Source organism: Pan paniscus, chromosome 16, assembly GCF_029289425.2.
Source record: "Pan paniscus chromosome 16, NHGRI_mPanPan1-v2.0_pri, whole genome shotgun sequence".
NCBI classification, from domain to species: Eukaryota; Metazoa; Chordata; class Mammalia; order Primates; family Hominidae; genus Pan; species Pan paniscus.
Genome location: NC_073265.2, coordinates 73,436,428 through 73,463,106, shown reverse-complemented (window position 1 = coordinate 73,463,106; position 26,679 = coordinate 73,436,428). Strand labels below are relative to the sequence as shown.

Here is a 26,679-nt window from a genome sequence, read left to right as displayed (position 1 = left end):
ACAAAATTGTAACTATGTAAGTGTGTTTATTAAAAGAACACAAACTAAAAAAGTTACAGAAATTAAAGTTGTGGGATGAAAAAGTTACAGGATAAAAAAATACCATGGAAAAGTGGCAAAAAAAAGTTGTGGAAAAAAAGTAAAAAAAAAAGTTTTATGAAAAGTTATTTTAAAAAGTTATGAAAAAGAAGTTACAGGATTTAAAAAAAGTCATGGGATAAAAATAAAAATAAATAAAAGCAGGCCCCTGTCAGCATAAGCCTGGAGAAGTGGGTCTGGAGTCTTCACCCCCACCATGTCCCTACAAAGCCCTTTACCATTAGGGTAGCAAGACAAGACCCTTGTCTAATGGAGGGAGACAAACAGACCCTTTACCACCTTGACCAAGGCTGAGTCCTTACATTTCTGGATGATGATGTTTGTTATTTAAGAGCCAGAGGTTGGTGGAGTTGGTTTGTTTGGAGGAGGTCTGACGGCCTTCTTACTCTCACCAAAGCAACTTTTCCCTCAGGGGGGCTCCCATATTCTTAATCAGAGAGGCAGCTGAGGCGGGACAGTGGAGTTAACTGTAGACCAGGCCAGGGCACAGGCTGCTGGGGGTGGCCCCTCTTCCCCCGTGTACATACTGTAGCTGTGTAACATTCTGTATCGTACCTAGCGGAGGTTGCAGCTGGCATATGAGGAAGAGGTTCTTATAATTATTCGCGGCTGGGAAACTTATTTATTGCTAGCATAGGAGTGAGGAAGGAGGCGGGGATGGGGTCATGGCTGCCTGGTGATGGGACTCCTGTTTTTTTTTTTTTTTTTTTTGCTTTTGATTTTGGAATAAATGGATTTAGCCATACTGCTCAGCCTGTTATGTTCCCATTTCCCTCACTGGGTCCTGCAGTTTGTCCCACTGAATGAGGAGCCCCAGAGTGTCTCAGCATGTCCAGCTGGGCTGTTGGGGACCTTCCAGGCCTGTTACCTGTATGCTGCCTGGTGACACCTGGTGGATTTCATGGGGACTGCCATGGTGCCTACGGAGTACACTCTGGCCCTGACAGCCAACTGGTTGAGAAGCCTGATCTAGCTGTGGCAGGGAAGACAGATACCAGTGCCCAAGGGCACTGACTTCCATCCACCCCAGGTGTCTTCCGTTCTGTCCCCCTGCCTCCCTCTCCTGTCTGCACCGGGTGGCCTGTCTGTCCCTCCGGAGTGCCGGCTGCCCCGCAGGTTCCCTCCAGGTTGAGTTCAGGGCCCTGTCCCCTAGTGGCCAGAGCTGGCTTCACAGGGTAAGAGCCAGCTAAGCTCCAGGGACTTTCCAGGAAAAGTGTCCCTTGAAAAGGGTGTGACCTTTTCACTGCTCCCAACAACACCCTAAAAATGGCTTGGGCTTTTCCATCCCCTGAGCTCCATAGAGAACACAGCCAGCAGAGGACACATTCTCTGTCATCCAGAAATGGGTTTCTCAGCCGAGGGACAGCAGGACTGGTAGAGACTGTCAGGCCACACAGCTGCCTGCAGAGCACCGCCATGCTTGGCCAGAAGGGCCGGAGGGATGGCGGGGGCTGGCTGTCCACAGGCCGCGCATGTCCCGGAAGCTCACTGGAGGTGGTGCACTTTGGAGGGGCGATGTCAGGAGACAGCTTCCTCTTGCTGGTCTACAAGACTCCACAAGCACAGCACGGGGACTGATTCCCAGTGCTAGAGGTGAGGCAGTTGGCCACGTATTTATATGTATATGTGTGTGTGTGTGTGTGTGTGTGTGTGTGTGTGTGTGTGTATGTATGTGAGAGAGAGAATTTATAGCTATTTATAGAACAGGGCAGGGGCATACCACAGAGGGGGCACAAGTTTTCAGCAACGGTCACACCTGGACGTGTCAGCTCACCACTACAACAGACTAAGTCACAGATGAAGGGGGCTGGCTTTGGGGCTGGGGGAGCCACTGTCAAGTCACAGGACACCCACCCAGGCAGGCTTGGAAAGGGAGGTCTCTGAGAAGAGGAGGAATCTGTTTAGAGGTCGAAGTGGGGCCTGGGGCTCTCAGGACGGGATGGACTTGCCTGACCCGATCAGCTGGCAGTTGGAGAGAAAGCAGAGAGAAAACAGGTTAGAGAAAAGCCAGAGCTGGTGAGGCAAGTGCAGAGTATGGGTGCGCTGCAGCAGCTGTGGGAGGGCCGGGGAGGGGAGGGCGTAGGTGTGGGCATGGCAAGGTTCCTGGAAAAGAGGGGCTGGAAAGGAAAGGGGAGGAAGATGGAGGGAGAAGCCAGAGCTTCATAGGTAGTGCCTGGGGACTGCGGCGGCCCTCCCCAGCTCACACACGCTGGCCTGTCTCATGGAACCCAGGCAATCCACCCATCCACCCACAGTTCAGACCAATGCCAGCTCCCTCGGGCTTCCCTCTTCTGTGGTCCCCATGTCTTCCAACCCACTGGCCCAGGGCCACCTCTTGCTTGGAGAGCCCCATCCAACAGCCACCAGACCTGATAGAGAAGGAACACTGATTGAACCAAAATGGTGGAGCTATAAGGGATGGCTGGCTGGAGTGAATGCCAGAGGCCCCTCTGGGCCATCAGAAAGCCCAGGGTCCTCTGAGGGACCCTGGGGAAGGCAGGGAGGGCAGGTAGCTGGATGCCATTGGCCATAGACTTCTAAGTCTAACAGGGGAGCCTCAACTGGTTGGCGGGGGGCTGCAGGTTACATAGGTGAGGCTGGGCCCTTCCTGCTGGGAAAAGCAGAAGAGGGAGACTCCGTGGCAGGAAAGGGAAGTGAGCTCTCTAGGCGGAGCTCAGCTGGGCCAGCATGCACTGTGGTCCCCTTGGCTGAATAGCACAGGCGACCCCTAGAAGCAACAGGCCAAGGTGCGTGAGCCTGCTGGCCAGCAGTAGTGCTTCAGCAGGTGCCAGGGACCCTGCCTTCAGTCGCACGCTAGCAGCTATCATGGTACCTGGGAGGGAGGGAAGGGGGCTGTGTGTCCTTCCATGGCCTATGAAGTGTGTTGTGGGATGACCGCGTGTATAGGACTCTCAGGCTTTTATCCTAGATCACCACTGGATTGCTGACAGATAGAGGACGTGGGACCGTGACTATCACCCCTAATTTGCAGTGGATTTGGCTCTTGGCACTCCCAGGCTGGGAGCTGGATACCTGCCCTGGCAGCATGACTCAGACTGCATGACAGGTACGGCGTGCCCAGGATGATGTTCCCAGGCCTCTGGCCGCCTGAGTCTAGCCCCACACACAACCCCCTCCAAGCTCCCAGCCCCCATACCATAAACCATGAGCTCTGTGCCCTCTCTGATGGTTCCACATCTGCCACCTTGGGCATGGAGCCTGTTGTAAGAGCCCCCAGGCTCTGCCATGGAGACCTTGAGCAGTGGCACTGAGTCCCGTGGCTCACAGGGAGCAAAGTGAGACAGCCAGCAGCACAAGGACAGAAAAAGGAAAGAGCAAGTCTGCAGCTGCAGAAGGGAGGGGCAGGGAGCCTGGCTCTGAGGCTCCAGGCATGCCCCCTGTGTGGAGCTGGGGCAGCGGGGCAGGCAGACCATTCATGCAGCAGGCAGCGAGACATGTACCTACCATGGCTGACGCTCCTCAAGGGCCACTGATAGTGATTCTGAAAGACAGCTTCAAATCACATGGCAGGTCACATGCATGGGTGGGGCAGGCCTGGGGGTGGGGGACACACACACGCACATGCCAGAGTGTGCACACACATGCTGTGAGGCCCCACGGCCCGCATGCACACGCTAACACACATGCCCACAAACAACACGCATACGTCGCCCTCTCCGCCACCTCCCGGTGCCCAGCACCCTCACCGGCCGGCACGTGCCGCATGGATCTGGGGCGTGCAGCAACTCGGCACACTGAAGTACATGCGTGGGCAGAGTCACAACACAGATGCTCACCCGCACACAGAGGCATTTGCACCAGCTCCCTGCACACTCGTGCCTGGTGTGCTCAGAGGACCACCCATGCTGCTCAGGGAGACAGGGCTTGCTCACTAATGTCCAGCTGTCATTTCTCCACCTAAGAGCCTTCCATGGCTCCCTACTGCCTACAGCGTTGAATCCCACAAGTCATACTCTTTGGACTTTGAAGGTTCTCCACCCTGTGCCCCACCCTCCCCACAGAGCTCTTCCTCATTCTGTCTCTGTTCCCTGCTTTGGCCAGTGGCTATCCGCGATGTGACCCACACTACACCTCTGCCCACACTGCAGCTCTTTACCCAGTTACCCTCCAGTTCCTCACCACGTATGCCTATCTCAGTCATGCCCCGGACTGCATTGAAGCCAGGCTGCCTTGAAGAAGCTCTCCCAGACTGCCCTTTTCCCCAAGGCAGGGTCATGATTTGCCAAAGGTTTCGTGTGTGTTAGCAAGACTGGAGTCAGAGCAGGGATCAAACTTTACATCCCATATGTCACACCTCACCATAGATCTGGGTGCCAAATAGCCTGAAGAGTCTGAACTCACGTTGGAAGTTAGCAAAGTGCTCCTACAGCCGCATCTGCAGTTAACATAGTATCCCTATGGCCAGTGTCTCCCTTGATCCCCACAGCCATCCTAGGAGAAAGGCAGAACGTCATTTGCTAGAAGGGATGCTGAGTCTCTGGGAGGGAAGGGGACTTGCCTAAAGCCCCAGGGTGAAGCAGCATCTTTGGACTCTCATAGACAGCCTAGAGCTGCCATCATTCCCTTAGGATCTGTGCCCTCGGGCCTGGCTTAATTTTTTCCTCTGCAAAGAGCCATCTGTAGGGCCAGAGGCTGGCAAAGCCTGACTCATTACTGGACGCCAGTTCCTTTGCCTGACTTTCAGTGATTTCTACCTTACCCTGGAGTTTTATGTTGCTTGTCTCAACACTGTCACTTCTCATTCCTCCACAAGTTGAATTGCTCACTCCAGCCACTTGAAGCATGCTCTTCTTAACACAGTTAGCTCTAGGCACATGGTTGGTGCTAAAAAGGAAAAAAAAAGAAGAGCGTTATGTCAATTTCATTGATTAACAAAAGCGATGGCTCCACTGCAAAGCAAAGTTGATACTCCTGGGCCTCTGAGTTCAAGAGCCTTTTAGACAAATGGCTCTGAGCTAAAACATGATCATGCACGCATATGCATCTGTCTCGGTCTGATGAGATAATCTGGATACTTGGTTGTTATCCTTGAGCATTTTCCTGCCTCATTAATGTATGTGTAGCCACCACAATAATAATCATAGCTAATAATGGCTACAGCTGAGGGCTTTCCTGAACCAGGCAGTGGTTTTAAAAACTTTAACCCCTAAAGCTGAGGACTTTCCTAAGCTAGATAGTGGCTTTGAAAACTTTAAAGTTTTCACATAGACTGTCATTGAATAATTTCTGTTTTTCAGATCAAGAAACTGAGACTTACTATCACATTTGGGATTAAGCTAAAAAAAAAAAAAAAAGAAAAGAAACAGAGGCTGAACGCTGTCAAGTATTTCACAGCCAGCAGGAAATCGGAACTTGAACCCAGGCAGTCTAGCCCTGGGATCCTTTCCCCTTACCCATTATCCAGTGTTGGCTACACAAAACTAATGAGTACATATTTTCAACTATAATTTAAGTGGGTGACGTATTTTTCACTATATTTTATGTAGGTGACTTTCAGTTTGGGAGTATTCTCCTTACACAATCTATTGAGCTGGATATTAACTGAGAGCAAACAGAAACTAATGAACTCTGAAAAACATAAAACATGAGCAACATGACGTCACTGCAAGAGACAAAACAGCACATAGCCTTCTTGTGACTGTATTTTGCTGACAGTCCATGAGCTGATAGCCTGAACTCAGCAGTGCTGTTCCCTTGGGAGACACACACACACACGCACACACACACACACACGAGTTGGTGGTTTTCTGCCCCCCACCCCCACCCCAACACACACACGAGTTGGTGGTTGTGCTGCCCGGAGCCTCCAGTCCGCGAGTGTGAAGAACGGACCAGATGGGTCCAACAGTGCTGGGTCAAGGCGAGGAGGGGGCAGCCGGAAGCGCGCGCATGCTCTGGACTCCTGCAGCCGCCGAAACGGGTGCGCAGGGGGCGCGCGGATTGAGGGGTGAGGGGCGACGGGTGTGAGGGGCGAGAGGGACGGGAGCGGGGTGGGGGCAGCCCTTTCCCAGGCGGTAGCGGGGGCGGTGGTGCTGTTGCCCTTTTAAGCTGCGGCTTGACAGGAGCAGCGCCTCCTGTCGGTGGAGTCTGTTACAAGGGGAGCAGCCGCCCAGGCCGCCACACAGCTCCCCGCAGAGGCCGCGGTGCTCCTTGCCATTTTCCAGCCCTACTCCGACTAGAGTTGAGGCAGCGGGGAGAGGCGGAGCTGGGAGAGCGCCGCCGAGAGGTCCCGCGGGTGGTTGCGGCCGTGACAGCGGCTCCCGACTGGCTCACCTTCCGCGCCCCTCCCGCCAGAGGTGAGAGTAAAATGTCCGTGTGAGGGTTCAAGGCCAAGCTGAAGTTGTTGGCCTTTATCTTCCACAAGAACCAGGAGCCGCCGCCGCAGCTCACGCTCCACTGCAACATCACGGTGAGGCGCCCAGTGGCGGCCTCACGGGGCAGGGCGAGGGCGGAGAGGAGGCGCCCAGAGTCCCGGGACAAAGGGGAGCCTGCCCGGGAGAGGCCCCAGTTCCCCAGGCGGGGCGAGCGCGCCCCTTTCTCCCGCGACTGGCCCGCCCCGCTGCGTGAGGCTTGCGTGGGAGGAGGGGGAGGGCGCGTCTCTCTGGCTCCTTGCCGCGGGGCTGGCTTGGGGGCTGCCGGCACCTCTCGCCCCAGTCACCGCGCCCCGAGGTGGGAGCTCGCGTCGCCCGCAGCCCTTTTGGGGCCCATGATCGCCCTCAGTCAGCTAGCCTGCTCCCCTGGACCGCGACGGGGCGTGGCAGGGCGGCTCCCGCTGTTGTTTGAGCCCAGTGAGGGAAGGGAATGGCCTTTAAGATTTTCGGTTTTTTGGCCGGGCGCAGTGCTCATTCCTGTAATCCCAGCACTATGGGAGACTGAGGCAGCTGGATCTCCTGAGGTCAGGAGTTCTAGACCAGCCTGGCCAACATGGTAAAACCCTGTCTCTACTAAAAATACAAAAATTAGCCGGGCATGGTGGCAGGCGCTTCTTGAGATGGAGTCTCACTCTGTCGCCCAGGCTGGAGTGCAGTGGGGCGATCTCGGCATACTGCAGCCTCCATCTCTTGACAGTCTGTGGGTTCAAGCGATTCTCCTGCCTCAGCCTCCCGAGTAGCTGGGATTACAGGCTCCTGACACCACGCCTGGCTAACTTTTGTGTTGTTTAGTAGAGACAGGGTTTCACCGTGTTGGCCAGGCTGGTCTCGAACTCCTGACCTCAAATGACCCATCTCTGCCTCCCAGAGTTCTGGGATTACAGGCCTGAGCCACCGCGCCCAGATCCAAGGCCCTTAAGCTTAAATGCCTCGTTCTTCAGTCAGGTTTTCCTTGTTCCCGCATGTTCAGCCAATCGTGTTTAAGGAGAAACTAACAATGAAAACGGACTCGTTGATGGAGGAAAAGTTGGAATGCAGCCTCTGGTGCTGTTTGAGCGATCCCTCTATCCCGGGTCGCTGCTGTGTTCTGGAAAGGCGCATTGTACCCTGGATGCAGCAGGTAAGAGTCCTGTCCAGGTGCTCTGCCCGCTTTTCCTTTCAGGCTTCTGTATCAGCTGTTTTTCCCCTGTAGAATGTGCCCCTGACAGCCACCCCCTAACCCTACCCAATTTGTCTTTACGTGTCTGACCATCAGCGCTCTTCTGGGTCATATTTAATTCATGCTGATATTTCCCCTTCCTCCCCTCTTTAGTCCTCACTATTTTTGCTTTGGTTATGTTATGCTGTATTCTGTAAGGCTTTAAAAAATTTTTTATGGTGGCAGGGGAGAATGTTTTATAATTATGCTTTGTGCTTTTTATCTTCCACTCAATAAATGCTTGGTAAATATTTGTTTTATTGAATATATGACCCTATTCTAGCTATATTGTGCTTGAACAAAAATCTTAACTGCCTAGTAAGTTAACTGCTAAGAATTTGTCAAAAGTGCAGACATAACATCAATAACTTGTCATGGATAGTACAAAAAGGTCTCTTAAGGGCTTGGTGGAAGCCTGTAAATTGACTTCCTATGAAAGAGAGTGTAAGAAGTGAAAATGTAAAGCATGACTGGAGAGCCAGAGTGATGAAGCCAGGGTCCCCTTCTCCAGATCCTTTGTAACAGTGTTATGTGATCTCTTCTAGAAGATCGTTCTGAAAGATAATGCCAACTCGGAACCTAGGAAACCATCCAGTGGGTTTCTGCAGCTTAGGTGTTTCAAATCCTCATCAGCACGTTTGTTTTCTCTGCCTCAGTTTGCTTACAATGATGTTGTCAGTAGCTACAATTGCTGTCTGTCTTTGAATACGTAAGCATTTTTTTTAGATGACAGGGATATATGTGTATTTTTATTTTACCAAGTGTTAGAATTTTTACTCTGCTTTTGTGGGCTCTGGGTTAGCTACTTGGTTGTTGTAAAATGATTAGCAGGGAAAGCTCTGTGTGTGTGTGTGTGTGTTTTAAGTTTCTTTTGTTGTCAGAGGACTTCGAATTTTATTTTATATGGTAATTCTGTCAATTTACTTTATTCTCCACCCCACATTTATTGAACAGCAAAGTATGAAAGTAATGTGTCCCGTAAGCAGCCTTCAGAAGAATTACAACTGCTGTATATCTGAAATTCTTTTTTTTTATTTTTTATTTTGAGATGGAGTCTCACTCTGTCACCCAAGCTGGAGTACAGTGGTGCGATCTTGCCTCACTGGAACCTCTGCTGCCCAGGTTCAAGCAATTCTCCTGCCTCAGCCTCCTGAGTAGCTGGGATTACAGGCACCTGCCACCGCACCTGGCTAATTTTTGTAGCTTTAGTAGAGACAGGTTTCACCATGTTGGCCAGGCTGGTCTTGAATTCCTGACCTCGTGATCTGCCTGCCTCAGCCTCCCAAAGTGCTGGGATTACAGGTGTGAGCTACCGCACCTGGCTGAACTTTCAAGAAGAAGTTTGTGCATCGGTTTTCAAAAAATTATGATATCAAAAGATAGCTGTGCCCTACATTTGGAAAGATACAAAAACTGAACATACTGGCAGGCAGTTTTGCTTGCTGGTGCTTGAGATAGAGGCACACATTGGTTTCAGTGGAATTATGGAGAAAAATAGATAAAGTTATTTCTAAATAAGACCAAAAAATCCTTTTCTTAAGCAGTGACAGGTAAAGAGGTTGTCTTGACTAACCTTGAATTGTGTTGCCCTTGATTGAGACAGTTTTATGGTGGGATGGTAGTGGTGATAAACTTGCTGGAAATTTGTCTGCTTATAGTAACCTTTGTGGTAGCTGTCACAGACAACTTCATCCTCACAGGCCTTGAAATTAGTATAAAACTAACAGAATGGAGGAGAAACAAAGGACCTGAATAATTAGATGCTTAGATAATTGTTCTGTGTTTTCATAACTGGTGAAAAAGAGCAGTATTAGAAGCACTTACACATTCTATAGAAGGAACACTGCCTGAATTTATATTGTGATTTTTGAGCACCATTAACTGTATAAAAACAGGCATATTGTAGGTAATATTTTAAAGACAAACAGAAAATTTATCTTTTCAAGATGGATCTAAAACTTATCAAAGTTACAAAATTTAAAACGTGATTGAAAAATATTAATGCATAGGTTTAAATATTGGTCATTTTAAATGTCTTTCAAAATAGATTGTCTCTTAAATATTAAACTGAACAAACTTTGAACATGTTGTAGAGTTTGTGCCGAAGGTTAAATTTCCTGGGGTGATGGATATTTTGTAATATGGAAAACAAAACCTTCTTATTTTAAGAAATTTAGAAAACTTTTAGGCACTCAGAAAGTGCCACTGTCAGAAATTTGTATCTTTCTAGTCATCTGCTCACCTCTTTTCTCCTGTGCTTGTATATGTTTCCTCTCCCTTAAAAATCAGATATTTGTTTGTAATCTGCTTTTTCACTCAACAGTATTGTAGATCCATGTTATAACTTACTCCTCTACATTGCCTTCAGTTATTGTGTGCTTTCTGTTGGATGACTTTACCATGTAGTCAGTCATGTTTTCTGGTACTGAATACATACGGGTATGTGTGTGTGTGCGTGCACGTGTGTGTGTGTATTTTTTTGTAACTTAACTAATGCTTTAGACATCAGTAGGTAGACCTAAATCCTTGAAACCTTCCACGTGGTGACTTTCAGTTCTCATTGCTGAATTTGTTTCCAGAGATGGAAGAAATTATATTGTATGGGAACTTTTTTTTTTCTCTTTTTTTTGAGATGAAGTCTTGTTCTTGTCGCCCAGGCTGGAGTGCAATGGCGTGATCTCACTGCAACCTCCACCTCCTGGGTTCAAGCAATTCTCCTGCCTCAGCCTCCCGAGTAGCTGAGATTACAGGCGCATGCCACCATGCCTGGCTAATTTTTGTATTTTTAGTAGAGACGGAGTTTCACCATGTTGGCCAGGCTGGTCTTGAACTCCTGACCTCAGGTGATTTGCCCACTTCAGCCTCCCAAAGTGTTGGGAATACAGGTGTGAGCCACTGTGCCCAGCCTTTTTTTCATCTCAGTACCAGCTTTTATTTATCAGATTGGTAAAAATGTTAGAAAGTGTGCAATGAAATGGGCATTCTTACAGTCATGGCAAAAAATATAATTATCTTTGACTTTCTAGAAAGTAGTTTGGCTTTCTAGAAACTTGTTTGAATTCTCCCTGTTTAGGCAGGATGAATTCTCACTACCCCAAGGTGGCCAACCTTGTCCCCGTGATTCCATCTCTCCCAGAAAGAGAGGTCTAGTCTCAGGGAAAACCCAGATTTGTTTGGCTTAGCCCACCTGACAGCTAATCACTGGAAATGGGGTGGGCTGGTAGAATCCTTTGGTCAGGCTTTGTGTTGAGAGAGAGGTGGAAAGATGGGAGGGAGGTAGCAAAACTTGCCTCAGTGGAACTATGTAAGTTAATATAGAATGGCAAAAGGATATTTCTTCCAAGGAAGAAATTCTAGGGAAGGAAGAAAGTGGAGGGGAAGGCAGCAGTTCTCCAAGTTTTTGGGTCAGGATTCCTTTACACTCTTAAAAATACATTGAGGGCCCAAGGAGCTTTGGTTTATGTAGGGTATATCTATTGGTATTCATCACTAGAAATTAAATCAGAAATATTTAAAATATTCTTTAAAAGCTCACCACATATTGTTATAAATGCTTTTATGAAAAGAAAATTTCTAAACCCAAAGTAGTGCAATCTTACATCTTTTGCAAATTTTTTTGATGTTTGATATGTCATTTGCATGATGTTTGACATGTCATTAGCAAATTGATATGTCAGTTTGCTTCTGCATTCAATTTATTGTGTGATATTTTCTTGAAAAAATGTGAACAAAGGCCAATCTCATACAGATAACATTTTAGATCATTGTGAATATATATATATTTTTTGAGATGAGGTCTTGCCCTGTTGCCCAGGCTGGAAGGTAGTGGTGTGATCACAGCTCACTGCAGCCTCAGTCTCCGGGGACTCAGGTGATCCTCCCACCTCAGCCTCCAGAGTAGCTGGGACTACAGGTGTGTACCACCACACTTGGCTAACTTTTTGTATTTTTTGTAGAGACAGGGTTTTGCCATGTTGCCTAGGCTTCTTTTTTGATACTCCATCAAATCTTGGTTTTTCTTGAACTTTGGATCTTCCACCCTTGCATGATATTACAACATTGTGCATTGGTCACTTATAAAATAGTGGTTCACTAAGATCTTCTACATGTTGATACATTTGATTGTACAGTATCAAAATACATTCATCAATACCACCATCAATCTCATCAGAATACTTTTGGAAAGTGATGGTGGACATAAGTTTTCTAAAATTCTAATTTTTTGTTCAAAAGCTTGAATTTTATTAGTAATTTTGTTATTGAATTTTATTAGAGCCTGTCTGTTGTTTTCCTTGAAATGACAGAATCTCATTTTTTGAGAAAATATCTGCCAGAAATGTGAGTTAAAATAACATTTTTTGTCAGTCAGCCTTTCACGTAAAAATGGTATTCCATTAAAGTGGTTAATTCACTTCATGACTTAGTCACTCAAGGGTTTTTTTCTCAGGCAGCCTGTAGGAATGCTCATGTATACTTCCCATTTCATCACTTGAAATATTAAAAAGATATATTCAAGGATTTAGATATAGTAAAATATTCACTGCTTCATCATAGACATTCTTTTTTTTTTTTAATTTTTGAGATATGGCCTTGTTCTGTCGCCGAGGCTGGAGTGCAGTAGCGTGATCACAGCTCACTGCAGCCTCAACTTTCTGGGTTCAGTCAATCCTCCTGCCTCAGCCTTCCAAGATGCTGGGACTACAGGCATGCAGCCACTGTGTTCAGCTAATTTTTGTATTTTTTGTAGAGATGAGGTTTCACCAGGTTGCCCATGCAGGTCTTGAACTCCCGGGCTCAAGTGATCCCCCTGCCTGGGCCTTCCAAAGTGCTGGAATTATAGACATGAGCCAAAATTCCCAACCTTATCATAGACATTCTTAAATGAAACTGACCTTTTGTTGCCCTTCTTTTTTATTTTTATTTTTGGAGACGGAGTTTTGCTCTGTTGCCCAGTCTGGAGTTACATAGGTGCAATTTCAGCTCAAGGCAACCTCTGCCTCCCAGGTTCAAGTGATTCTCCTGCCTCAGCCTCCTAAGTATTTGGGAATACAGGCATGCACCACCACACTGAGCTAATTTTTGTATTTTTAGTAGAGATGGGGTTTCACCATGTTGGCCAAGCTGGTCTCAAACTCCTGACCTTAGGTGATCCGTCTACCTCAGCCTCCCAAAGCACTGGGATTACAGGCATAGGCCACCATGCCCCACCCGCCCTTCCTTTTTAAACCTTTCCTGTGCATAGTGAAGAATACCATGACTACTAGTAGTTTGGTGTTACTGCCTTTGTTTGTGCTAAAGTACCAGCATTTTTACCCACCATTGTATTTGCACACTTACAGCAAATGTCACCATGTTAGTATTCCTGTCAAAATAGTTTGGACTTGGGGGTCTGAGGGCCGCACTTTGGGAACCATTGAAATAGGTACTTAGACATACTAGATATCATATCTTTTCATCTACAAGGTTTTTAAAAACTTGATTTCAGTTAATTTTTTTTTGTAATTTTTAAAATATGGTTTTGAGGGGTTTCAGTCCAGAGCAACAACACATATTTTATTTTGCTTATGCTGAAGTTTATTAGACAAATACTAACCTAACAGAATGAAGTCCTAAATCTAATTGCAATTTCCTTAGCCAAAAGAAAAAAAACCCAAAATTAAAAGCGTAAAAATAGTCCATATGGTGTATTCTCAGTGTATGCTGAAGAATTTATAGAAGAAAATGCAATACTCAGTAAGTGGTGTTCTTTAAGAATAGGATTGGCTGGGCGCGGTGGCTCATGCCTGTAATCCCAACACTTTGGGAGGCCGAGGTGGGCGGATCATCTGAGATTAGGGGTTCGAGACCAGCCTGACCAACATGGAGAAACCCCGTCTCTACTAAAAATACAAAATTAGTGGGGCATGATGGCACATGCTTGTAATCCCAGCTACTCAGGAAGGCTGAGGCAGGAGAATTGCTTGAACCCGGGAGGTGGAGGTTGTGATGAGCTGAGATCGTGCCACTGCACTCCAGCCTGGGCAACAAGAGCGAAACTCGGTCTCAAAAAAAAAACAAAAAAAGAAAAAAAAGAATAGGAGTAATTCTGAAGAGTTTCTTTTAGCCTGTAAAGAGATTTGGAACACAGTAAGAGAGGAATGAGAAGAATGAGAATAGTAAAATAAACCATTATTGAAGAGATATACTGTTAATGATGTCCTCCATCAATACAACTTGTTTTTCTTTTTTTTTTGTTTGTTTTTTGAGATGGAGTCTTGCTCTATCGCCAGGCTGGAGTGCAGTGGACATCTCAGCCCACTGAAACCTCTGCCTCCCGGGTTCAAGTGATTCCCCTGCCTCAGCCTCCTGAGTAGCTGGGACTACAGGCACCCGCCAGCGCGCCCAGCTAATTTTTTTGTATTCTTTTAGTAGAGATGGGATTTCTCTGTGTTAGCCAGGATGGTCTCGATCTCCTGACCTCGTGATCCGCCCACCTCGGCCTCCCAAAGTGCTGAGATTAGAGGCGCGAGCCACCGTGCCCGGCCCATCTTGCTTTTCTTAAAAAGGAAACTTCAGTAAATATTTGGTTTCTGCGGCTTCAGCTTTAACTCAGATTACAGTTTTCAAAGCAGTGTTGCCTAAAGTTGTTTGTGCAAAATTGTTTTCTGTGACTTGAACTTAGTTATTCTGAAGCTAATATATAATAATAATGGTTTTTCCCCAATTTATAATAGACAACAGTACAAAGTAACAGCGGGAACGTCTGTTAGTGGGTGAAAGCACATAATGCATAGTTCATTAGCTTTTTTAAAAAATCACATGTAATTGTGTTACAAAAATATATGTATAGTAATGGCATTTACTTGGTATTACTTGGTTTTTGTGATAGAATAAAATATTAGAATTTTATGGTGTTTGAGTTAGTTATCTATTGCTCTGTAACAAATTGAGCAGCTTAAAATAACAAACATTATCTCAGTTTCTGTGGGTCAGGATTCTGTCCAGTTTACCTTGGGTTCACTGGCTTGGCCTCTCACCAGGCAGTGAAGGTGTTGGTGGTGGCTGTGATCATCCCAAGGCAGGATAGGGAGAGAATCTGTCTCCAAGCTTAGGTTGGCAGGATCCATCTCAGAGGCTGCTGGACTGGGCCTCCGTTTCTAGATGGCTGTTGGTCAGAGGCCTTTTACAATACCTTGTCACGTGGGCCTCTCCATAGGGCACCTCATCACATGGCAACTGGCTTCCATCAGAGGGAGCAATGGAAAGAGCAGGAGAAGGGTGACGAAGGCAGGCATCGTAGTCTCCTTGTAGCCTCACCTCAGAAGCGATGTTACTTTTGCTGTATTCTCTTTGTTAGAAGTAAGTCACTAGGTCCAGGGGTGGAATTTTACAAGGGTGTGAATGGCAGTAGGTGAGGGTGATCAGGGCCATGTAGAGGCTGCCTACCAGTGTTAAAGAAAATTGTTGACTTCTATGAGCTGTAGCAGCAGACAGTGCTATGCAAGGAGAATGGCTGTCTCAGAAGTCCAGCTCCTCACATGGGTTTAAACGTGTTGCCTTTTCCCCCATACATTTTGTTTCAATCCATGGTCATCTTGCCATTTAGTGGTGTGGTTTAATTGCATATTTGGGTTAGTCTGTATGTAAACATTTAACATAGGTGTCTCTGGGTTAAACAGGAATCCTATACATCTTCTTCACCGATATGGTCTGTGGACTCTGATGAGCCAAATCTGACATCAGTTCTGGAACGTCTAGAAGATACTAAGGACAACAGTTCGGTGAGGAAAGAAACCAAGCTATTTTCTCTTTTCCTCATGAACATTATATTTAGAAATTAAATGTTAAGTGATAATATTATATAAAAACATGATTAATAACTATAATCTTAGAGGAATTAAAGTGTGGGTATTTTAAGTCCTCCAAATCTTACTTACTACCTGGTTTCTCTTTATTATTTCCCACATATATAACCTTAGTTTAGATTAGCAATTCGGGATCTCTTTTTCCCTGAATTCTAACCATTAAGCCAAGCAAGCACTTTGGGTGGAGACCACTAGCCAAGGTGGGAAGTAGAAAGAAGACCAAGGTGGAAGTGAAGGGAGAGATGGGGAGAATGACACCAGAACTAGTGGGAGGGGATTGCCTTTTCTTTCAAGGGTCTGTAAGTCTGCAGTAAAAGTCAAAGGTATTCAAATAGGAAGTTTTGTTTTTGTCTTTAGTATATAAAGAAGCATAACTTTCCATTTTGCAAAAACTTTAGAAATCTTTTTTCTTGATTATAAAACTTATAAGCAACCATTATTGAGAAGATTAGTAAAATATAAAAAAATAAAAATCTCACATAATTTCTCTACCTAATATAACTACTGTTGACATGATAGCTAGTTTCTATCAGTATGTATTGCTTCTTTGTTATCAAAGTACTTATACCCTTACAGATATGTTTAAATAGTTGAGGTCATATTCTATAAATATCTATAAATAGCTGGGTGCTGTGGCTCACACCTGTAATCCCAGCACTTTGGGAGGCCGAGGCAGGCAGATCACAAGGTCAGGAGTTTGAGACCAGCCTGGCCAATATGGTGAAACCTCATCTCTACTAAAAATATAAAAATTAGCCCGGTATGGTGGCAGGTGACTGTAGTCCCAGCTACTCGGCAGGCTGAGGCAGGAGAATTGCTTGAACCCAGGAGGCAGAGGTTTCAGTGAGTCGAGATCGCACCACTGAGGTCCAGCCTGGGTGGCAGAGCAAGACTCCATCTAAATAAATAAATTATGTATACACACACATACACACACCCTCATATATATATATACACATGTGTGTGTATATAGACACACACACACACACACACACACACACCCCTACACATGACCGATTGCCTCGCGTCTAGCATTGGGAATCAGTCACCGTGCTGTCCTTGTGGAGTCTTGTGGCCCAACAAGAGGAAGCTCTCCCCTGACATTGCCCCTCCAAAGTGCGCCACTTCCAGTGCACCCCACTGTCATGCCCGGCCTGTGGACAGCCAGACCCTGCCATCCCTCCCACCCCCGACCAAGCATGGGGGTGCTCTGTAGGTAGCTGTGTGGCCTGACAGTCTCTACCAGTCCTGCTGTCCCTCAGCTGAGAATCAAACCCATTTCTGGATGACAGGGAATGTGTCTTCTGCTGGCTGTGTTCTCTGTGGAGCTCAGGGGAGGGAAAAGGCCAAGCTATTTCTAGGGTGCTGTCAGGACCGATGAAAAGGTCACACCCTTTCCAAGAGACACTTTTCCTGGAAAGCCCCTGGAGCTTAGCTGGCTCTTATCCTGTGATAAGCCAGAGGCTCTGCGGGGTGAGGGAGCAGAAACCCTCCTCACCCCAGCCAACGGGGACCTGTATACCTCTGCCAGTCTCTCACTTGGCCTTGCTGCTGTCCTCTGAGACTGCCTATTCCTCCCTCTCTGTGACTCTACACCACCATCACCTCCTCCAGGAAGTCCTCTGGATTGACTCCTAGCTTATTACATCTTTATTGTGCAGACCCTCTCCATTCAAAGCCCTTCTTCAACTGCCCACCCCCCACTACCTCTAAGACAGAGATTCTGGGTTCTTGCAACTGCAGCCCCTCAGAGAGTGTAAGAGGGACAGAAAAAGGAGATCAGGAGGTAGGGGAAGCAGTGCTGTCAGAGTTTCCAAAGCCCTGGCCAGCAGGGCATCAGAGGCCTCTGTTGGGGTGGGGGCTTCCCTGGCTATGCGCTCCAGCTGTACAAGGCAGCCTCTGTGAGCCTCTCCCACTCAGCCCTACAGGAAGCAGCAGGGCCCGGCCTCAATGGACCCATTCAGACCCCAGCGCTCTGGAAAGTACCTCTGCTTCCTGCCACCATTCCACTCTGGCCAAACAGGCTCTACTCTCTTCTGATGGCAGGAGGCCGCAGGCAGGTGGTTCAGTGGTTAGGGCCAACCATCTACTTCAGTTCCTGTCTGGCCCAGATCTCTGACGTTGACCATGCCCTAGTGGGTGTATGTATACCTTTAGTGCAAGGGTGGTGTGACAGTTAATACTGAGTGTCAACTTGACTGGGTTGAAGGCTGCAAAGTATTGACCTACTGGAAGTGTCTGTGAGGGCATTGTAAAAGGAGATAAACATTTGAGTCAGTGGGCTGGGGAAGGCAGACCCACCTTTAATACTGGTGGGTACCATCTTTCTAATCAGCTGCTAGCGAATATAAAGCAGGCAGAAAAACATGAAAAGGTAAGATGGGCCTAGCTTCCCAGCCTACATCTTTCTTCCATGCTGGACACTTCCTGCCCTCTAACATTGGACTCCAAGTTCTTCAGTTCTGAGACTCAGATTGGCTCTCCTTGCTCCTCAAACTTGCAGACAGCCTATTGTGGGACCTTGTGATTGTGTAAGTTAATACTTCATAAACTCCCCTTTATATATCTATCTATATCTATATCTATATCTATATCTATATATCTATATCTATATCTGTCTATATCTCCTATTAGTTCTGTCCCTCTAGGGAACCCTGATTAACACAGGTGGGTAGGCACAGGGAGATGTGCCCCCTTCCCCGTGGGTGCTGGGTAGGTAAATGTTTCGCAATGGGCTTTCTTGGGGAGAGGGAACCCTGATTTTCAGTATTTGCCTCTTTTCCTGGTATAAATATTCCCACTGTTGGCAGTATCACCTGCCTCTCAAAATTCCTGAAAATTCAACAGTTGGCTTCTGGCAGCTGCTGTGAGCCGTTCCAGCCGGTGACTGTGGTGGCTCCATCCTGCAGGGCCATGTGCCCCCACCCCTTGTGCTATGGCCTCCCTCACTTTAGTGTGCTGTGTTTTGCTCTTAGGAATCAATGTCTTTGCAGATAAGGCACCCCAGTAGCTGGCCGCCACCTGCAGTTTCCTGGTCTGTCTCTTGCTGGCACCAAGCTGTGCTGTGCCTGCTGAGCCTGCTGGGCCACCCCCGCGCATATGGTCTGCGGGGCTTGCTTGATTCCCTTAGCTTCCCAGCCAAGGTGCTGGTGTTGCCAGCAGTGCTGGCAGGAGGAGGGGATAACTAGAGGGGATTTAACTCAACCCGAGGGGCTCTTACGGGATCTTTCCTGGATATCCCTCCAGATGAGGCTGGCTGCCCTGAGGGTGTACAAACCTCCAACTCCTCCAATGGCTGAAGCTACTTCCTCGAGCAGATGGCAGCTGGCAGCTGGCTCAGGCTGGCTAGGGACCAGTGCATGTGAGATCGGTGCTGGATCACCCCATCAAGGCCATCAGCCTGTGCTTGTTCTTGGGGTTTGAGGGAAACCCAACAGGGATGAATCACAGTTTTTAACCTGTGTTTGTCTGCCCCCCAGCCCTGGACATCTGCAGGCAAAGTTAAAGTTATATTTGGCTCTTATCACCGCAAAAGGCATAGACTAGAAATTATGGCATCGGTTTGGAAGTCAGGGAAGCTAATTTGGGGAAACTGCCTGGAGGAAGCAGCAACTCAAAAGAGGAGGAGTCCCAGTGTGGGACAGAACAGGCCCTGCATAAGAACCACTAATCCCAGGCAAGCCCAGACATGGCCTTCTGCCTGGGGAGGCCCTCTTTGGCCTGCTCAGCAGATCCTCAGCCCCTTCTAGGCCCTGTCTTCAGCCTCAGACTGAGTGGCGGCCTGGGGAGGTTGGGAGCTCAGCTGTTCTCATCCCTGGTTCCTTGGCCACGGTGGAAACAATGGGGCTGGATATGACTGCTCAGCGGGGACTGTGAATAGCTCTCCAGCAGGAAGCAACAGCAGGGGTAGTGGAGGAAGTGTGGGCCCACTTTGGTTTGACACTGCATATGGTCCCCATCTGGCCTCAGAGCCTTTACTCCTTAGCAAACTCAGGCCAATAAGCTCCTGCCCCCACCCTCAATGGCAGCTGGAAGAATGGCCTGAGGGAGAAGCAAGGATAGGTGGGCTGCACTGACATCACCCCCAGATCCCAGCCGTGGCCCCAGCCAACCCATGGAGGTGGGGCATGGCACGGCAGGTGCTGCACAGGAGCCCAAGCACAAGGGCACTTAGGAGAAGGAATCTGAGCAGGGATCGATCTGGCCTGGGGGTGATTCTCCAGAAACTCCATTCCTCGGGGCTGTGACCACCAAGCCAGGTGATCAGGCCAGTGATGTTTCCCTTTGGACCAGGTCGGGGAGCCAGACCTGGGAGGGAGACTCCTCTGGGGCCCAGGGGAGGTGAGTCAGAGCTGGCAGAGGCCTCTGGCTCCAGGAACCTCCAAGGAGGAGACCTGAGTTGCTGGGAATTTCTGGGTCTGACCTCCTGCCAAGTCAGGGTCTGGGCTGGACACAAGGTGAGGCTGTGCCTTCTGGTGCCAGGACCAAGGAAATGCTGGGATCTGGGCAGTGCTCAGAGGCAGTACCGTATGGCAGAACCATGAGGGTGCACCAGCACGGACCCCTTTCTGCAACCTACCCATCCCTCTCTGCAGCACCTCGCCTCCTACAGGTAAGAATCTGAGCCTTGACCACAGCTCCCTCTCTCACACAGCTTCCTTCTTCGGTTAGAACCACCTGGAGGTGACTATGGCCATGGCTCTGACTGACATAGACCTGCAGCTGCAGTTCTCCACGTCCCAACCCGAAGCCCTCCTTCTCCTGGCAGCAGGCCCAGCTGACCACCTCCTGCTGCAGCTCTACTCTGGACACCTGCAGGTGAGTGACGTCCCCCTGGGATTGGGGCGAGATTCCTTGTCTAGCTTTGAGTGAACCCCAGCTGGCTGTTGACCTTGTGTAAGTCACCTTTCTTGGGGTCTCAAGTTCTCCACTGTGGGATGGGCAGCAGCAGCTCAGAAATGGTAAATCCTTCATGAACTGGCTCTGCCCACCAGCTCCTTCCAACCATGTTTCCCACCACAAGCCCTCACTGGCCCTTTGTGCTCTGACTGCACAGAACTGCTTTCAGTTCCTGGCCATCTTATGGTCACTTGCTGCCAGGCCTTTGGTCATCACACTCCTCCTGCCAGGTGTGTGACCCACCCATTCCCTGCACCTGCCGAACTCTAGTCTCTCCTTGAAGTTTCAGTGTGGGCATCCCCTCCTCCTCGGCGAGACCCCCTCCTGGGCCCCCATGACCCCTGCGCATCCTGGTGGCACTGCACCAATTTATCTGCAGCACCACTGTCTGTCCATGACAGTAACAGCACCAGTACTGCCTCAGCTTCATTTTTCCATTTCATCCTTCAAGACACCACAAGCTTTATTATCAAGGAGTCTTGTGGCTCCTACTTGAGTCTTACCCCATACCAGGAAGAGTTTAAGAACCCAGGGTCTTAGTCCAAATTTGGGGCAGGCTGGGTGCAGTGGCTTATGCCTATAATCCCACCACTTTGGGAGACCAAGGTGGAAAGATCACTTGAGCCTAGGTGTTCAAGACTGGCCTGAGCCACACAATGAGACCCCATCTCTATTTTAGAAGGAAAAAAAAAAAAAACAAATTAACAAATTTGGGGCAGCCATCTCTTACCACACCCCAGTGGGAAGAGGACTAGGGCTTGGTCAGTCTGCTGCTGTCATTGCTGCTCATTGCCACAAGGTGTCACTGTTGAACACCTATGTGGTGCAGTCTGGTGCTGATGGCTGTTGAGCTCTGCAGGTAGTGATGCCACATCCCTACAGAGATGCACCATACCAGGACTCCAAGATCATGGTTCTTAGTGTTCTGGTTCTGCAGTTCCCATACTCTGCCATCACCTATTCTAGCATCTGGGAGCACCATACCAGAGCCATTTCTTGTGTCAATGTCATGGTGACAGAACTATGTCCTTCATCTCTCCTTGAGATATTCCTCCACCACAGGTCAGGCAGCTTTTTTTTTTTTTTTTTTTTTCAGAACACAGAGCATCTGCCTGGGCTCCCTGTCCCTGAACAGTTAGCCTGGCTTCCTTCAGTGACCTCGAGAAACTTTGCCAAACTTAGGGGGACTGATCAAGGGATTCTCAGTTACCCATTATTCCAGGGGTGAAATCTAGATTCCAAGACAATATTTCTGGTGCTTCTCACTCAAGGAAAGAGGAGGAGAATTTAAAAATACAGGTTGGGTTTCTAGAAGAGCATCTTGCTATATGTCAGTTCCTTGTGGGCAAGGACCACATCTGATTCACACCAGGGTCCCCAGAGCCCATCCAGGCCTGGCCCAGAGTTTCCTTTGGTGAGTGTTTGGAGGATGAATAAAGAGATGGCAGGAAGGCAAGAGGAGTGGCACCAGAGGCCCTTGTCCTAGGTTTTCTGCTCTGGGGCCCCCTGTGGGGAACCCACTGTGCTTTTATAAGGGAAATGATGGATTCAAAGTGCTGCCCCCCATCTCCCATTCCCCGTCTCTCCTCAGGTCAGGCTTGTCCTGGGCCAGGAGGAGCTGAGGCTGCAGACCCCAGCAGAAATTCTACTGAGTGACTCCGTCCCCCACACTACAGTTCTGACTGTCTCAGAGGACTGGCCCACATTGTCAGTCAATGGGTTTCTGAATGCCTCCTCTGTAGTCCTGGGAGCCCCCCTAGAAGTCCCCTATGGGCTCTTTGTTGGGAGCACTGGGAGACTTGGCCTGCCCTACCTGAGGGGAACCAGCCATCCCCTGAGGGGTTGCCTCCATGCAGCCGCTCTCAATGGCCGCAGACTCCTCCAGCCTCTGACCCCCAATAAGCATGAGGGCTGTGCTGAAGAGTTTTCTGCCAATGACGATGTGGCCCTGGGCTTCTCTGGGCCCCACTCTCTGGCTGCCTTCCCTGCCTGGGGCACTCAGGATGAAGGAACCCTGGAGTTTACACTCACCACACAGAGCTGGCAGGCACCCTTGGCCTTCCAGGCAGCAGGCTGGCATGGGAACTTCATCCATGTGGACATATTTGAGGGCCACCTGTGGTCCATGGTTGAGAAGGGCCAGGGTACTGTATTGCTCCTCAACAGTGTGCCTGTGGCTGACGCACAGCCCCACAAGGTCAGCATCCACATCAACACTCACCAGCTAGAAATCTCCATGGACCAGTACCCCACACGTACTTTGAACCAAGGAGTCCTCAGCTACCTGGAGCCACGTGACAGTCTCCTTCTTGGGGAGCTGGTTGCAGAGGCCTCTCGTCACCTCCAGGAACACCGCTCAGGCCTGACACCAGGGGCTGCCAATGCCTCCCTGCTGGGCTGGCTGCGTGGAAGACCTCAGTGTCAATGGTTAGAGGCAGGGGCTGTGGGAAGCCTTGCTGACGCACAACATGGTGGCTGGCTGCAGACTGGAGGAGGTGGAGGAGTATGAGGACAATGCCTACGGCCATTATGAAGCTTTCTCCACCCTGGCTCCCGAGGCTTGGCTGTCCGTGGAGCTAGCTGAGCCATGCGTGCCTGAGCCAGGGCTACCTCCTGTCTTTGCCAATTTCATCCAGCTGCTATCAGCGCAGTGGTGGTGACCGAGGGTGGCACAGCCTGGCTTGAGTGGTGGCATGTGCAGCCCATGCTGGCGCTGATGGAGGCTGAACTGTGTAAATCCCAGGTGCTGTTCAGCGTGACCTGAGGGGCACACTACAGCGAGCTCGAGCTGGATGTCTTGGGTGCCCAGGCATGAAAAATGTTCACCCTCCTGGACGTGGTGAACTGCAAGGCCCGCTTCATCCACGATGGCCCTGAGGACACCTCTGACCAGCTGGTGCTGGAGGTGTCAGTGATGGCTTGGGTGCCCAAGCCCTCATGCCTGTGGAGGGGCCAAACAGACCTCCTGCCCATCCAGGTCAACCCTGTCAATGACCCACCCCACATCATCTTCCCACATGGCAGCCTTATGGTGATCCTGGAACACACAGAAGCCTCTGGGGCCTGAGGTTCTCCACGCCTATGACCTGGACTCTGCCTGTGAGGGCCTCGCCTTCCAGCTCCTTGGCACCCCCTCTGGCCTCCCCGTGGAGCACCGAGACCAGCCTGGGGAGCTGGTGACTGAGTTCTCCTGCTGGGAGTTGGAGGCCAACAGCCTAGTCTATGTCCACTGCGGTGGCCCTACACAGGACTTGACATTCCGCGTCAGCAATGGACTGCAGGCCAGCCCCCCGGCCATGCTGAAGGTGGTGGCTGTCCAGCCGGCCATACAAATCCACCGCAGCACAGGGCTGCATCTGGCCCAGGGCTCTGCCATGCCCATCTTGCCTACCAACCTGTTGGTGGAGACCAACGCCGTGGGGCAGGATGTGACTGTGCTGTTCCGTGTCACCGGAGGCCTGCCGTTCAGGGAGCTGCAGAAGCAGGGGGCTGGTGGGGTGGAGGATGCTGAGTGGTGGGCCACACAGGCGTTCCACCAGCAGGATGTGGAGCAGGGCCACGTGAGGTACCTGAGCACTGACCCACAGCACTACACCGAGGACACCGTGGAGAACCTGGATCTGCAGGTGCAGGTGAGCTGGGAAATCCTGAGCAATCTGTCCTTCCTAGTGACCATCCAGAGAGCCACTGTGTGGATGCTGCAGCTGGAGCCACTGCACACTCAGAACACCCAGCAGGAGGCCCTCACCACAGCCCACCTGGAGGCCACCCTGGAGGAGGCAGGCCCAAGCCCCCCAACCTTCCACTGTGAGGTGGTTCAGGCTCCCAGGAAAGGCAACCTTCAACTACAGGGCACGATGATGTCAGACGGTCAGGGCTTCACCCAGGATGACGTACAGGCTGCAGAGGTGACCTATGGGGCCATGGCACATGCCTCAGTTGCAGTGGAGGACACCTTCTGTTTCCATGTCACAGCTCCACCATATTTCTCCCCACTCTGTACCTTCTCCATCCATATTGGTGGTGACCCAGACATGCCTGTCCTCGTGGTGCCCGAGGGTGGTGAGTGTGTCCTCTCTGCTGACCAGCTCTTCATCAAGAGTCTCAACAGTGCCAGGTACCTCTATGAGGTCATGGAGCAGCCCCGCCATGGGAGGTTGACTTGGCGTGGGACACAAGACAAGATCACTATGGTGACATCCTTCACCAATGGAGACCTGATGCATGGCCAGCTGGTCTAGCAGCATGATGACTCCGAGATCACAGAAGATGATATCCCATTTCCTGCTGCCACCAGGACCAGAGCAGTGGTGACGTGGCCTGGGAGGAGGTATGGGGTGTCTTCTGAGTGGCCATCCAGCCTGTGAATGACCACGCCCCTATGCAGACCATCAGCTGCGTCTTCCATGTGGCCTGGGGTAGGTGGCAGCTGCTGACTACAGACAACATGGCCTTCAGCAATGCTGATTCGGGCTTTGCTGAGGCCCAGCTGGTGCTGACCCACCAGGACCTCCTCTCTGGCAGTATCATGGCCACGGATGAGCCCATGCAGCCCATCTGCCGCTTCATCCAGGAGGGGCCTCAGGAAGAGGCGAGTCCTGTTCACACACTCAGGCTGACCACGGCTGGATCCCGCTGCAGGTGTCCGATGGGCAGCACCAGGCCATCACGGTGCTGGAGGTGCAGGCCTTGGAGCCTTACCTCTGTGTGGCCAATGGCTCCGGCCTCATGGTTCCTCAAGGAGGCCAGGGTACCATCAACATGGCCGAGCTCCACCTGGGCACCAACCTCAACATCTGCAGTAGGGATGAGGCCCACTACCATGTCACAGACAGCCCTCACTGGGGACAGTTGCTCCAAGCCACTCAGCCAGCCACAGCCTTCTCTCAGCAGGACCTGCTGGTTGGGGCTGTTCTCTATGGCCACAATGGCAGCCTCAGCTCCCGCAACACCCTGGCCTTCTCAATGGATGTGGGACCACACACAGATGCCACCCTACAAGTGACCATTGCCCTAGAGGGCCCAGTAGCCCCACTGAAGCTGGCCCAGCACAAGAAAATCTACATCTTCCAGGGAGAGGCAGCTGAGATCAGAAGGGACCAGCTGGAGGTGAGGAGCTGGAGGTGGTGAGCGGGGTGTGGACCAGGTAGAGGGCCTTCCTCCCAGCCTCCATGCCGGGAACACATGTGACTTAGGCTGTACCTGTGGTGGTCCCAGGTTGCGTGTGTGCACGTGCCTCAGATGTGCTCCCATATATGTTGTGTTCCCAAGAGTTTCTGGGGAGCTTGCTGTACACCCATCCTCCTGGGAGTTGTGTGTGCCTCTAGAGCTGGTGTCCACTCATGTCCATGGCATGGCTGAGCATGCAGATTCCTGGACGCCACCCAGCCCTACAGAATCTCTGAAGTGGAGCCCGAGAATCTGCATTGCAGTCAGTTCCCTGGGAGGGCATCACAGGTCCTGAACTTTTGGGATTGCTGGCCGTGGAGACAGACCGCTGCCTCTCAGACCCCTGTGTAGCCTGCTCTCTTCTCAGAGCCCAGACCAGGACCAGGAGGGTCTGCCAAGGGCTTTTGCTTACCCAGGAACCCCACAGAGCAGCCACGGGCCTTCCAGAGATCTGACATGCCCTGTGACCTCAGGCCAGTCCTTGCCCGCTCTCAGCCTTACTCTTCCACACTGCTTATTTCGGAGACCCTTCTGGTCTGCATCTGGAGCTTGGGGCCCATGGTGAGCCAGCAGATCTGGCATCAGGAAGGCCTCATGGGAGGAGGCAGTGTTTGGGCCGGGCTCTGAAGAGTACAGGCCATTAGGAGCAGAGAATGGGGAGTGGTATTCCAAAAGGAACATTCCAGCCGAAGGCACAAAACAGGAATGTGAGTTTGGAGGCAGTTTAGCCTCTTGTGGATGGCCCATCAGGTGAGGGAGCCCATGTGGCCTTTGGGGTGTGAGCTCTGTAGGGCCTGTGCTGGGGGTGCCTGTGCCTCTAGGAGGGGTGGGGTGGGGTGGGGCAGGGCACCCTCTGATGGTCCTGGGTGGTAATAGCAGGGGTTGGGGAGGATGCTGCCAGCAAACCAGCCACAGGCCTGAACAGATCCTGAGCAGGGGGCCTGTGTGTGCGTGTGCACACACGCATGTGTACCTGTACCTGTGTGACTGCATCAGCATCTGATGAACTCATATGTCTGTGTCACTGAGTCTGGGGACATGTGATTATGCACTTCCCTGAGGGAGTGCATCTCAAGCT

The 26,679-nt window shown here is 50.2% G+C and overlaps 1 protein-coding gene, 1 long non-coding RNA gene and 1 pseudogene across 2 annotated transcripts; 2 read left to right on the top strand and 1 right to left on the bottom strand.

Annotated features, from left to right (window-relative positions):
- Nucleotides 1–6: 6 nt before the first annotated feature.
- On the bottom strand, nt 7–7,162 carry LOC129394022 (uncharacterized). Its single transcript, XR_008621200.3, has 3 exons — nt 6,394–7,162; nt 4,820–4,944; nt 7–4,551 (listed from the first exon to the last, which is right to left on the bottom strand). It is a non-coding gene; the product is annotated as an uncharacterized LOC129394022 (long non-coding RNA).
- LOC100975034 (putative ubiquitin-conjugating enzyme E2Q2-like protein) lies at nt 4,953–15,870 on the top strand. Its single transcript, XM_063596898.1, is given in 4 exon segments — nt 4,953–5,988; nt 5,990–6,040; nt 7,462–7,611; nt 15,348–15,870. Coding segments are annotated over 4 exon segments (396 nt in total). The 5' UTR covers nt 4,953–5,955; the 3' UTR covers nt 15,510–15,870.
- Nucleotides 15,871–16,542: 672 nt separating this feature from the next.
- LOC117975951 (chondroitin sulfate proteoglycan 4-like) overlaps nt 16,543–26,679 on the top strand; it is a 45,650-nt pseudogene continuing 35,513 nt past the window's right edge.